At 41.4% G+C, this 13906-nt stretch overlaps 1 protein-coding gene across 5 annotated transcripts in view; it reads right to left on the bottom strand.

The window, feature by feature from the left end:
- The window catches only part of abcc8 (ATP-binding cassette, sub-family C (CFTR/MRP), member 8), a 58811-nt gene extending 45286 nt beyond the window's left edge, over positions 1-13525 (bottom strand). Inside the window, exons 1-5 of one of the 5 annotated variants that reach the window (XM_005734874.1) lie at positions 13135-13525; positions 9964-10126; positions 6603-6744; positions 4574-4695; positions 3133-3299 (exon numbers count right to left, since the gene is read on the bottom strand). In XM_005734874.1, the coding sequence (XP_005734931.1) occupies positions 3133-3299; positions 4574-4695; positions 6603-6744; positions 9964-10126; positions 13135-13155 (615 nt within the window). In that variant the 5' untranslated portion in view covers positions 13156-13525. Of the gene's footprint in view, positions 1-3132; positions 3300-4573; positions 4696-6602; positions 6745-9963; positions 10127-10258; positions 10769-11382; positions 11434-13134 lie in introns of those variants that run through there. The other 4 variants (XM_005734877.1, XM_005734873.1, XM_005734876.1 and 1 more) reach the window with 4 other exon arrangements.
- Positions 13526-13906: the final 381 nt, after the last annotated feature.

Below are 13906 nucleotides of genomic sequence, written 5' to 3'. Positions count from 1 at the left end.
AATGAGTTTTTTGGGTTCATTGAGAACATGGTTGTTGTTCAATAATAAAATTATTCCTCAAAAATACAACTTGCCTAATAATTCTGCACTCCCTGTAGTAGTAGTAGTACAGGCTGTCTGATATGGAAATTTATGACTAATGTAAAGTTTAAGAGTTGAAATCAGGCTCTATTTTAAACACAACAAAAAAATGGAATAAAATGGAATTCCCAGCAAAATATGTTCAGCAAGATCCTGAGCGTGAATTAATTCAAAAGATTTGATTTAACAATCGTTTATTCATTTTGTCAGCCAGTAAAATCTAAATTAGCTTTTTAATGAAAGCATGTAATGATTTCTTTTCTATTACTTCAACATGAAAGTTCACATCAATTATTAATATAAACTGTTTGCACACTTTTAACAGTGCAGATGGAGACACTTCAAGAAACTGAGGTCTAGCGGGCCAAATTATTGCAGCGGATGATGGGAGAATCTGTTTCTCTGCTGTTTGCCCACGGCTCTGTGATTTAGTAACAGGTGTTTGCTTAGTGCAGAGGTTAACAGAGACAAACACATTGTGAATTGTCCAGAGGAAAAAGACAAGAAAAGAGCACTCTGCTCTGACATTTTCTCCATGCTCAGAAAGGGTCAGAAGGCTGAAAATGTCAAAAGCTGAACAATCATCGATAGAATATTAATAAGATACATCTAGAAACGTGATCAGAGACCAGCATGAAGCCTCACACTGAACCACACGTGTGAGGGGGATCTTGTGTCTTTTAGATATACTTTAAATGAAAGTGAAAGGATCAATTTTGCATTCAGAAAAAAAAATATTTATGCCTTTTTTTTTTTTTACTTTTGCATTTGACTTAAAAAGTTTGGATTACTGTTCCAACAGGATGCTTCTGTATCGGTGATAAGCTGGTGTAACTGCACAGTTATCAGTGTTACTTTGGGTTCAATGTGAATCATCAGAAGTTTGCACTAAAATGGTGAAAAGGCTAACATTAGGATGGAGCAAACAGAACTGGTTGTACAGCACACGTCTTTAATGACCTTAAAAAACAAGAACTGGGTCAATAAGTTTGAATTTATTTTTCTGCAAACCACAAAGGGTCAATTAATTTGAGGATTCTGAGATCATCAGTTCAAATCACTGTATGTAAGAAATTTGCCAGATCGACAGACGGATTGGTGCAGCGGCTGCAGTGATGCGGACGCTGTACCGGTCTGTTGTGGTGAAGAGAGAGCTGAACGTAAAAGCGAAGCTCTCAATTTACCTGTCGATCTACGTCCCTACCCTCACCTATGGTCACGAGCTATGGATAGTGACCAAAAGAATGAGATCACGAATACAAGCGGCAGAAATGGGCTTCCTCTGAAGGGTGGCTGGCCTCTCCCTTAGAGATAAGGGGCCAGGTGAGGTGGTTCGGGCATCTGACAAGGATGCCCCCTGGGCGCCTCCTGGGTGAGGTTTTCCAGGCATGTCCCACTGGGAGGAGGCCCCAGGGCAGACCAAGGACACGCTGGAGAGATTATATCTCTCGGCTGGCCTGGGAACGCCTTGGTGTTTCCCCGGATAAACTAGAGGAGGTGGCTGGGGAGAGGGAGGTCTGGACTTCTCTGCTTGGGCTCCTGCCCCTGCGACCCGGCCCCGGATAAGCGGAAGAAAATGGATGGATGGATGGATGGATATTCAGGAATAACCCAGAAACCATTAAGCCTGCCATGAACTGGAAGGTACTGAAACACCAGCTTCTGCATTCAGAGTGAGGTGATTTTCACATAACCATGGTCTTCAAGGGTGCTAACCAAGAAAGTACCCCCTGCTCCAAAATCAACACATTCAAGCTAAAACTGAAAGTTGAAGCAGCCCTCATGGATGAGCCAAATGCCTTCTGGAGAAAAACTTTATCATCAGATGAGACAAAGATTGGCCACAGTGACAAGAGGTATGTTTTGAGGCCTAATCGTGAGGCTTTCAAACCATTTAAAACTGTACCAGCTGCCAAGTATGACAGTGGTAGCATCATGCCAGCGGTGTTGGTACATTACATAATGTGAATGGAATAATGAAGAACAACGACTAACCCCAACCCACATCAACAGATAGATGGTTAAAACTCGGACGTAGGTGGTGTTCCAACAGGACAATGACTCCAAACACACATCATAGCTAGCTTTGGAACGGATAAAGCAGGCTAACGTTAAGATTCTGGAAAGGCCTTCCCAAAACCTCAACATTAATCCTATTAAAATTTGTGGACTTTGCTTAAAAGCCACATCTGCAACCAGTTTAAATGAACATGACCAACTGGTTAAACAAGTGGCTAAATATGCAGCCTGAATTATGCCTGAAGCTTGCTGATGGCTAACAAAAGTATATGGGTGAGGTGCAACTTCCTAAGGGACATTTAACCAAATATTATTGAAGGTGTATGTATATATGTGAGACTATGAATAATTTTGACCTGGTATAGATTACAGAAATCAAAACTAAATTCAAACATTTGAACATTGTTCTCATTTTTTAATGATTAACGATGTACAGTATTGCAGTCAGTTCAAATAAATCATGAAAAGTCCAGAAATGACCACAACCTTCATGGATTTTACATTATAATGATGTACTAAAAATAAAGCTCTCTTCTCAGGCTCACAGAGTTTCCACAATTGATTAAAAATTCTCAAAAACATCGTATGCGGCTGGAGCTGTCATCATTTTAATCATCTGATTCATAAAACTGAACCATGGGGAATAAAATGCTCCCCAGCTGCAGGGGATACTGTAAATGGCCTCAGCAAAATCGCAAGCAAGGCTGAAAGGAAATGTCACATCATTGTCTTTAAATGCAGCTGCTGTATTGTCACTGTTACTGGCCAGCCTGGCTTTAAAATCTGGAGATTATTTTTTGTTTTTCATAAATATGCAGTTTAAAATAAATGGCATGTTTACTTGCATTCGAATGAAAGCCAGTGAAGGTTCATAACCACCGTCACATGCTCCAGTGTAATTATTACCATTTTAAGAGCTTAACAAAAAGTAGTACCACTGCATCTGAATGATCTTACGTCACTCTCAGTAGCTTATGTGTTTATATACCTGCACACACAACAGTGGACAAAGACACAAATGTACACACTTACCCTGCCGAGGATCACGTTGATCTCTACAGTTAGTAGGAGTCCATACAGCAGCACTAGCAGTCCTGTGATGCAGTAGCGTAGCTGCCTGGGGCCGATGCCATGCTCGGTGTACTTGGCAAACTTGATGGTCTTCATGATGAAGGCCAGCACCCAGTAGATCAGCAGGGCTAAAGGGATTTAGCAGGGATCAGAGTCACACAGTGAATTACCAGATAAGCCAGAAACGATAAATAACTCGACTGCAAACTTATATTTCAGTCTAAATGAAAAAGTGTCATCAAAATGACATCGTTCTCTCTGAAACTCAATTTGTGCAATAGGTGTATTTTGTTACAGGCTGGGATACATTTCATATAACTGTGTCCATGGTTCAACTCGTGTTATAATTTATTTAAAATGTGGAGACACCATTCAATCTCATGTTTCAGCTGCGTAAGAGAACAGTTAAGATATGAGTTTTTTCTTCTTGTTTCTTTCCTCCGTTTCCATTGCACTGTGTTTCTAGCAGACATCTAATTCAGGAAACAGAAGCTAAATCTGTTGTCTTTGTTCCATTGTGATTTTTGATGGAGCTACATCACGTCAGTCCAGACGATATGAGAGGATAACGGATTCTTGTTTCTACACAAAGGTTACACTGCTGGCCAATAGCAAAACCACTGAGAGATTTTTTTATCTTCTTTATAATGAAGAATATCTCTAGCATAAAAGTCAACACCCAAGGCTCTCTTTAGAAGATGAATTTCTGTCTGGCTATGAAATGGAAACCTTACAGCCAGGGAAGCTGAGTGACTCAATGGGAGCATTGAATAAAGCACCAGGAGCTGCACACAGATGAGTTAATGATGCCTGAGAAGGAAGAGAAAACTGCAGTGTGATTGTTCCACAAGCAAACATCACATGTGGAAAACTAATGGACAAAGGTGAAGCATGACACTGCTCTATTTATCAATAACTATCACGAACTAGCAGAACTGAAAACACTGATCATTTCATAACAAAAAAACTAAATATATTTGCCATGGAGATGCTTGTCTGCTGTGCAAACTGTGCAGCGCTTTCACTTTATATTAATTTAAATGCATAATTAATATCTGCACAGAGAACAATCCCCCTCGATGACACTGCCCTGCATCATTATCTGAAAGTAATGAACCAGTCATCTGCAAATGACAACACTGACCCTGCTGCTCTGTTATGTAATGTAATGTAATCCCGTAGAGTGTAGTAAATCAATAATCAGTTGCCATTCTTTATCAGACATTCAAGTAAGTACAAAGCTAATGCTAGCTTCACAAGCCATGATCACAAATCGTATTGCATTCACTTCATCTCAGTGCTACGAATGAATATGCTAAGCAGTATATTCCAGGGTGAGGCTGAAAGTAAAGGTAAAGTTGTCTCTCTCAGGAAAATGTAAAAAAGAATAAACAGACGATACCTAACAGTAGTTTAGGAAAGTTGGAGGTCTCAATGTTATGATAGTAGACAATAGAGGTGATGCCAGCCATGAAGGCCAGAGCTGCAGGCATGTACAGGTGAAGATGGAGGGACTGACTGAACCTGCAAATAAACATCAGATAGAGAAAGAAACAGGTTAGGCTGATAACAATAAAATAATAATTATTATCATTATGCATTTTGACAGATGTCTCATTAAGATGTCTCATTAAGCAAGTAAATTAGCCAAATTTCTCTTTACCTCATAGGGCTAACCACCCCAATCTCCACAACTAATCTAGAGCCTGGTAAACTAAATTAGACAACAACAGGATACACATAGAGACGAATTAGATAACGAGACCTAAACATGAGCAGTTTGGATTCTGATATAGCCCTGTGAGTCATTTCATGAGATTATCCAGGAAATGGAGGCAGTACTGTCATCTCACAGCAGGTCATGGGTTTGAATCCATTTGCCAGCTGAAGCCTTAGTGTGAGAAGTTTATATGTTTTGCATGTGCCTGCATGGGTTGTCTGTGGGTACTCTGGCTTCCTCTCATAGTCTAAAGACATGCTTATTGGAGTCCAGGGTAAAGCTCACTGACGTGCTTTCAGTTGGCAAATATTAACATTTGCCTCTCAGTGGCTTTGTCTGTATTGTGTTGGCTGGTGGTGAATGCTAGCAGGCTCCATTGTGCTGAGTAGCATCCTTTTGTCTGCATTAGACTTTTTCCATTTTTTTTTTACAAACCCACTTCAGTATGCTATTAATTCCTACAGTTTCCTGTTTGTAGTCACGGACATGGATTTTAGTAAAAAAAAACAAAAAAACCTTGTCACGGCAGCACATTAATGAGGGCTCTGTGTCTTTTCTAACGTTACATGTAACATGTATTTTTCATATTAAAATGGCTGCTTTGAAAAGAGCCTGTGCTTTGTTATTCTTTTTTCTTGCTCCACTGCATCTTCTCTTTGCCTTGCCAGCTTTTGCGTTATGTCAACTCCTCTTATTCCTGTTGTGATAGTGTCCTTATTTCTGTGTACAGTAAATAAATAAATCCAAAAAAGTAAATCATATCATGAACTTTTTTTTAGCTTGCAAACTGATAACTGATCACAACCTCCACTTCCTCGCTGTTAGCTTTGACTAGCTTTAAGCTTTTATTTCACGCTGCATTTTGTTCTTTGTCTTCATATTCTTAACTAAAAGTTGTTTAGCAATAAAATCTACTCTGTTTAATACGGAGCCCCGCAGGGGACATGGGAGGAAAAAAATTAGGGAGAAAAAAAAATTAGGGAGAAAAAAAAAATTTAAGACGGACTTTTGCGAGATCTCGCAAAAGTTTTAGCCGCATTATTCAGAGGCCGCCAGCTCGAAGCCGACCGGGAGGTCGAGGCACGATGTGCCGGGAAAGCGGTGTTCCTCCCGGCTGTAGTAGGTCTCGACCTCCCGTTAGCTTCGAGCTAGTGGGTGTCAGATCTCCAAAAACGTCGGAGCACTTTTGCAAATATGTGACGTCTTGTAAGCCGAGCAGGTATCTGACGTTTACACAACTACATTCACGCCTCAAAATATCTTAAAAGTGTATTTTGTGACCCAGAAAGAGTAATATTACAACTAAGTAGCTTAGTTTTGCGAGATCCCGAGTTTGTTTTGCGAGATCTCGCAAAAGTCCGTCTTAATTTTTTTTTTCTCCCTGATTTTTTTTTCTCCCATGTCCCCTGCGGGGCTCCGTAGTTTCACTACTGTTTAAGTAGAAAGCAAGCAATCAACAATTTGAACAATCAACAACTGCAATCCTTCCTGGATTGCATAATTGCATAATGGCGGAAAAAATTGAATTGTGTCACACAAAAATCATACTGATAATACACAAAACACATTTTACTATACTATACATTTAAACTAAACAAAAGCATATAAAAATGAACATTCCCACTAGTGTCATGACATAACAAACATCACCTCATAATGACTGAGATCATCATGAGGCTGCAGTGTTGTATTATTAAAATGCCAAACATACCCATCTGAGACAATGCCCTCTGCAATCTCACAGACGAGGATGAAGAGCAGGATGAAGGTGAGGAGCCATCGCAGGTTGTGTCCAGGAAAGTGAAGCCAGGTGCTGTGGTGGATGTGGACCTTTGAACTCTGGCTGCCCCAACCTCAAACATGAACCAGGAAATGAAAGTGATTGAAAAGCAACAGGGTCATTTCACTTTAAATACAAAAAGGCCAAAAAAGAACCATTTTACTCACAGTAGAAGACAGAGACTCTATCAACTCTTTAAACTAAGAAAATATGTCACTCTAAACTCTGTATATACTTTTCAGCATTGATGGTGCCTTTGCAGATGTCCAAGCTACCAACTCCATACGCTCTAATACATACCATCAGGTTATGGCATCCATGTTTTTGAAAAGAAAAAATCTAATTTTGATTTCCTGACCACAGAGCAGTTTTCTATTTTGCTTCAGTTCATTTTAAATGAAATGAAGAGAAGAAAGAAGCATTTCTGGATCATGTACACACATAGATTCTTCTTCTGTAGATCTTTAACTTGCGTTTGTGGATGGTACGGTGCACTGTGTTCACAGACGGTGATTTGTGCAAGTGTTCTCGAGCCCATGCAGTGATTTCCATGACAAAACCCTGACTTTTTTTAATGCAGTGGTGCCTGAAGGCCTTGATCTCGTATATAACCAAGACTTATCTTTTTTATGCACAGGGGGAAAGAACATTAGCACAGAGCGAGATGACAAAAACCATTTTTCTATGGGAGTCTCAACTAGGAAAATAAACTTGTGAGCAGTCTTAAATGAATGCGTTGTACATCATGAGCTCCATGATAAAGAGCTGGCATGCTCAAGCATGGTGAATAACTTACAGAAGGGAAATTAGAAAGATGGCTCTGCTGGGAGAAAATGCCACGCTGCTAGAGTACAGCAGAAAAGTTGTGTTATTATCACTTTGATTGTTTGACTCTCTGCAGGCAAGGAGCCAATAGATGTGGTTAGATGGCTGCTTGCCTGAGATCCTTAAGTCAATTATTTTTTGCTCAAACCTCCGTCTCCATTAATTTCCTCTTAGACAGTGTCATGGTCCTGGGTCATGTGGGCCCAGTATTCTCAGTTTTTGTGTGTTTTGTATTTTATTCCCTGGTTATGCCTTGGTTCCTAGGATTATTTAGTTAAAATGTTCCTTATTTTGGTTACCTCCTGTGTGCCCCTGTGTATCTGTGAGCCCACGTCTCTCCTTGTGTTTTATTCCATGTTTTCCCCAGCCTATGTCTGTGTTCTCCCCGTGCTCTCTCTCCTCCTGTCTGAACCTCTGTACTTCCTGTTTTACTTTGCCCGTCTCCCGTCAGTGTTGTGTTCACTCCTTCCATGTCTTGTTATGATTATCAGTGTCACCTGTGTTCCCCATGTGCTCCCACTTCCCTCGTTAACCCTCTGTGTATTTATGTCTGCGTCTCCCTCAGTTCTGTGTCGCGTTCTCCCTCATGCTGTGTGTGATTCCCCTGTGTTCCTTGGTGAGCTTTATGTTAGTTTTTCCCAGTTTAGTTTTGTATTTCCTGTCATCTTTTGTCAGCAATAAAGCTGCTTTTTGAGTTCATCCCCTGAGTCTGTGAGTTTTGCAATTGGGTCCTCATCCTGCCTGCCACACAGCGATCCATGACAGACAGAGGTTGGTCTCAGTTTGCCCTGTAATACAATAGAGCTTGGCTTGTAAAACAGCAACTGATAATCAAAGTGCAATTTATATTTTAGATTTGATTCGCTGCTGTCATAAAACTCATCTCTACTGATGAAATTCTGTGAATCACTCCTCACTTCTTGGCACCTTAACAGTTTTTCTCAGTGAGATGTGCTGGCACAGGCTGGCATGTACTCCATCACTTCCTCTAACTCTTTTTGACAAACACTCTCAGCTCAAGGACTGAAAAGCATCAATAAAGTCAGCACCATAATATTTACTCAAATAATTTGGCACCAGGGTAAATAAGCCACATATTAAGTGATAGCATTGCAGATATATAATAAAAGTATGCATTGCATCAAACTGTGCATTAATTATAATTACATGGATTTCCTACAGCCAACAGCAGGTAATAAGGATTCATTCAAGTCAGCGATGGTGTTGTGGTGCATGTATCCCCAATATCCTCTCTTAGCCTTGATGTGACATGGTGAAAATAATGAGCTGACTCTCTCAAGGGCAATGCACATCACAGGATGCTGGCTTAAGAGGTTTTATCAAGTGAATCAAGATAAACAGAAAACATTTCACACCCCTGAGGTTTGTGTTTGGTGGCAAAGTTGTTAGCGAGAGCACATCAGCTCAGTGTGACAGGAGAGAGAGAAAACCCCCTGCAGCTTGCAGCCTGTTGTCATCTAACAGTGGACTTATAGAGCCCCTTAGTGCCTTATCAGTGAGTGTTTTTGTCTTCAAGTTAAAGGAAAGACAAACAGAAACATTTATAGAGATATCTGCAGATAGAGAAAGTATCGGGATTCTTTAATTAGGAAAAGCAACAATATTGATATATGGAGAAACAGTATTTTAAATGTGAGAGATGACTGGAATATTTCTAAAGTAGAAGCACAAACTGTTTAATTACACTATTATTGTCCAGATAATAATGGGGAAAATAGTGTAAAAGTTACATTTTGCATCTTCTTCCACTTTGTTCCACAATGAATAGTGAGCACTTATAGAGTGGTGTCTTGCTTTTGAAAAATGAAAAGGAGGGCACTAAATGGGCACACACATTACACACACACCCATGTGAAAGGTCAGATGACAGCGCTGGAGCATGTGTGACTGTAGCAGCAAAATTTGCATGTAGTGCTGATCCATTACATGCTGCTGATGACTCTAACAGAAATGACCAGCGGCCAGATAGGAGGGCAAACAAGGTGCAACCTAATGCCATCATCTGTTTGCCTGCATTTTATCGAAAGACGTTAATTTGCTCAGAAAAATGCTTGCAGTTCAGTAATTATGTCCTCGTGTTGTGTCACTGAAGAGGCTCAGCCTTCCATAACTGGCTAACCCATACACCTGCAGATATTTGTGGGTGTTATAAATTGGAGAATGAAATGCGCACTCAAAACCACTCCTCAGTGGCATAAAGGTTGAGTATACTGAAATGAACAGACTCTATAAAGCAAGTGGAGCACTCACTGAATACATCATGCAATAGTTCATCAACCGCATGCAGAATAAAACAAGCTGATTAAGAGGAATGTGAGAAAGACAGAAAACATATCGAAGCCCATCATGCTGACTTGTGCTGACACGTTATCTGAGCACGTGTGGAAGTCAAGGCAGGTAAAACTGTGCAGTGAAAAGGAGGATCTCACTTCACATTGACACTCACCGATGAAGAGGATGGGGAAGGTGATGAAGAGGACAAAAACATGTGGGACCACATTGAGCGCATCCAGGAAACAGCCGTTGTTCAGAACCCCTCCATCCACGTTGTAGGCCATCGAGTTATTCTCGTTTCCACAGAATGCCAAGGACATGGTGGAACCGGGACTCTGCCGGGAACAGGAGGAAAAGGAGGAGGAGGAGGAGGAGAAGAGGATGAGGGGAGGACAGGAGACACAGACGGAGAGATTTAGAAGAAGAGGTTCTCAGAGCATGTCGTCTTTTCAAAAGGAAACACTGACGTCTGCAGTGGATCCCGGTAATTCCCAAGGTGTCTTCCTTCCTGTTCCCTCTCTAATCCAGCTCCCAAATATCAGCTCGAGTGAAAGAGAGGAGACAGAGGAGGAGGGAGGAAGAGGTCAGGGACAGTCACAGTCCAGCGCAGCAGTGGCAGTAGCAGCGGCGGCGGCAGCTCCCTCTCCTCTGTGATAGTTTAAGCAGCTTTTCTGGCCATGCCGGTGAAAAGCATCTGCAGCTCGTCCATCCGCAGTCTGCAGACATCCTCTAAGGCTGAAGCTTCACTTGTGCACAGAGCTGCACATCTCCACTGGAATACATTCAGACATGTTCGCATTCCTCATAAACGCACACACACACACACTGATCGAGCAGCGACAGCATTCTGCAGTCCACCTGCTATTCCTGTCTCTTTGCAATCGAGAGCTCAAAGTCGACCTTGGGAGAGGAGCGCAGAAGGGGCAGAGTGTGCAGACGAGCTGGAGAGAAACTAAAGGTAGGAGGGGGAGGGTGGAAGGGAACAGTGACTGATGAAGAGCGAGACACTGGGATACAGCTAGTGGATGAACAGTGCAAACGTCATACAGAAGTACGTGTGAAGCATGAGCAAGCGCATAAAATCTAAATCTCACAAACATGTTCTCAGGGCTTACATAATTCTAAAACACAATTTTTATCAAAATGATAAAAAATTAAAAAACAAACACAATAACGGAATAACCAGGCTCAACACATGAGGAACGATAGCATCAAATATTTATGAATTCCTGGCGTGGATGCATTATGTGTATGGTCCTGCAGAGAGAAATCCCACTGCAGCCAGTAGCAGCCTGCTTGTAGAGCAGGATCAGCAAAGACCCACATGGGAGCAGATTTCAATAATCCATCTGTCGACCAGGATAGACCGATGGCCTTTTCTTAGCATTTAAAATGATTTACATTCAATGTAATCCATGGCTGATGACCTTTTACATCGTTGCAGCAAAGAGATAAGCTTAACCGTAATGAGCAGTTTACACAAGTGTTTTGTTGTTTACACAGACACTTGTCAGCCGATTCACGTACACGGACTCAGACTGTGGTATAAAAACAGTAATGTATATTTAATATGAGAAAAGATACAACTTACTGTAGGTTCAGGCTGAGAACTCATGTTTGAAATGAGGAGAGGTTAAAAAAGACATATCAGAGCGAGAGATGGGAAAGCTTTAAAGAGGCCGCCAAATTGGAGGGTGTGTTTGGTATGTGACGTGAGGAGAGCGGGGCATGTAAATGTGCGTGACACAGTACAGCTCGAGTTTCCTCTTTGAACTGACTTGCAAGCTTCGCCGAACATGTTGTCCTGTACTTAAGGCATCTCGAGATATAGACATTAAATTCCAGCTATCTATTTAAAAGCAAGGTAGTATTTACTTTTGCAAATGTTTATTACAGTGCACAGCTTTCTGCAAGCAGTGATACCATAAAACAGGATGCAATGCTTTTGCAAGCTTGCATTTATTCAATCCCAGCAGAACAGAATTATTCTAATTTGACTGATACTTATATACACTTAATATGTAGAAAATAAATAAGTGGATTATGATTGTAAAGCCATAAATGTGTCCAAAATGCAAGAAACAGTAAGGTTCAGGTTGGCCCCATATGCTGTAGTGCTTCTAGTTACACTTTAAGCACTGAGATATATGGGAAGTAGGAAAGGGACACCAGGCATAGCTGTAAAATGATATTCCAGTTGGTTTTTGATTTCATCACCCAATATATGATGTTTGGGTCAGCTGCAGCCCTACCTAATCACTTCCTGCACACGTCAAATATCTTAGTAGATATTAGCTCTATCATTTTGTTTAAAAATAAAGAAAAAATAGGGTTATAGGACCAAGTCCAGTTAAACAGAACAGAATACATATTGTTAAGTCTGTTGGGGGTTACTTGTTTTGTGTTGTTTTGTTTCTACTACCAGCATCAGGCTTCAATTAAAGATTCCTTCTTTATATTACACTGCCCCTAGGCTATTATTATACTTTCGTTCTGTGATGCCCTACATCAGAGATGGTCATCACTGTATAGCCTGGGGAGGGTTGAAGCATTGGAGTGGGTGAGGACAGAGAAAATGACTAGACAGAGCAGCAGCCTCTCAGAGAGACGCCAAGAGAGGAAAAGTCAACATCATCTTAGCAAACTCACAACACAAAGGGAGAACAATAGATTCTAAAAAAATCCTAAAATATCAGACCGGCCTCAAAATAGACACTGAGCCACTGTTACGTCATAAAACCCCAAATACAGATTGATGCCAACCAAACGACAGTGGCTTAACTGAAAACAAGGTTTGACTATGTGTTGGCTGAAGTAGTGTGATGATTATGTCTGTGGGTGTAAAGTAAGGGTAAGGGGTGACCAGTGACTCATGCATTGCATTGTGGCATCCGTGTACATCTACTTTCTAGGCATTTTTCTCACCTATGAGAGAAAGAGGAAGGGGAGGTACTTGTTTTTGTGAAATGCTCCCCATCTGCCTGTGACAATTTGTTACCACACTCGGTGCAATGGCCCTGTTGAGAAATCAGCACACTCAATAGTTTAAACTCTCAGAACTCGCCTCCAGAAATAAGCCTCGGTGATGGATGAACCAATTACAGCGCACACGGGGATTCACTGACTAAATATGAACTGAAATGACTTGTATCATCATTGGATAGGCCTTAATCTGGAGAGAGCTCATATCTGTAAAATGCTGCGTGCAATTAAATCAAATTACGTGTGTCTTTTGTGTATTTTCGACCTTAATCGTAGGCCTACATGCAGAATATTCGATGCTTTAAATTGAATAGCGATCAAGCGACTGAGCAGGTTACAGATATACTGTAGTAGCACTTACCGGTTTATATCGTGAGATCATTGTTCCAGCCTCGTATCTCTGACTTCAGAAACAATCTTCTGTCACATCCGTCGCTTGGATGTTAAAAAAAGAAAAGAGACAAAATCTCGTAAATAGCACAGTCTCATGTGTTCAGAGTGCGCCCGACTTCTCGCTGTCCTACTTGCGTTTGACAGCCCGACCGCAGGCGGTGGTTTACGGGTGACGGCAAGGAGCTGTCCACGGTGCTGACCCCGGGTACCCAGGAGGGGAAGGAGGAGGAGGAAGAGGAGGGGTTGCAGGAAGAAAGAGGCAGATCTTTCCAGCCAACCTTTGGACTGTATCATGAACCGTAGAGGTAGAACATCGGCAGCTACACGCAGCACAGCGGCCAACTGGCAGCAGACAGATGTCACGTATGAACAATGAGGCGGGAGTGGATGACTGCACAGAGCTTAGAAAAGAGGGAAGCGGAATGCTGCCCAGCAAAGCAACACAGGTGTAATATTACATGAAACCCACGCGGTGCATTCTCTTTATTTTTTGTGTTTGCCACCTTTAACTTTAACACACCGATTACAAATCTGATGCTGGCCCATTTGATGACACGGAGGATTATCTAAAGCACACGATTCCATTCGATCAGTATTCACGAAGGAGCTTTGTCGCCCCCTGTGGACATTCGGTCACAGCCCTCAGCATAACTTGCAAAAACGAGTAAATAATCAAGCAGTTGACCTCATGATCCACTTTTGAAACCAACAAAAGTGGAACCTGGTATAGTTTAAGCAGT

Source organism: Pundamilia nyererei, unplaced genomic scaffold (assembly GCF_000239375.1).
Source record: "Pundamilia nyererei isolate P.nyererei 1_Seehausen unplaced genomic scaffold, PunNye1.0 scaffold00060, whole genome shotgun sequence".
Lineage (NCBI taxonomy): Eukaryota > Metazoa > Chordata > Actinopteri > Cichliformes > Cichlidae > Pundamilia > Pundamilia nyererei.
The sequence above is the reverse complement of the archived record's forward strand: the minus strand, read 5'-3'. Positions and strand labels throughout refer to the sequence as shown.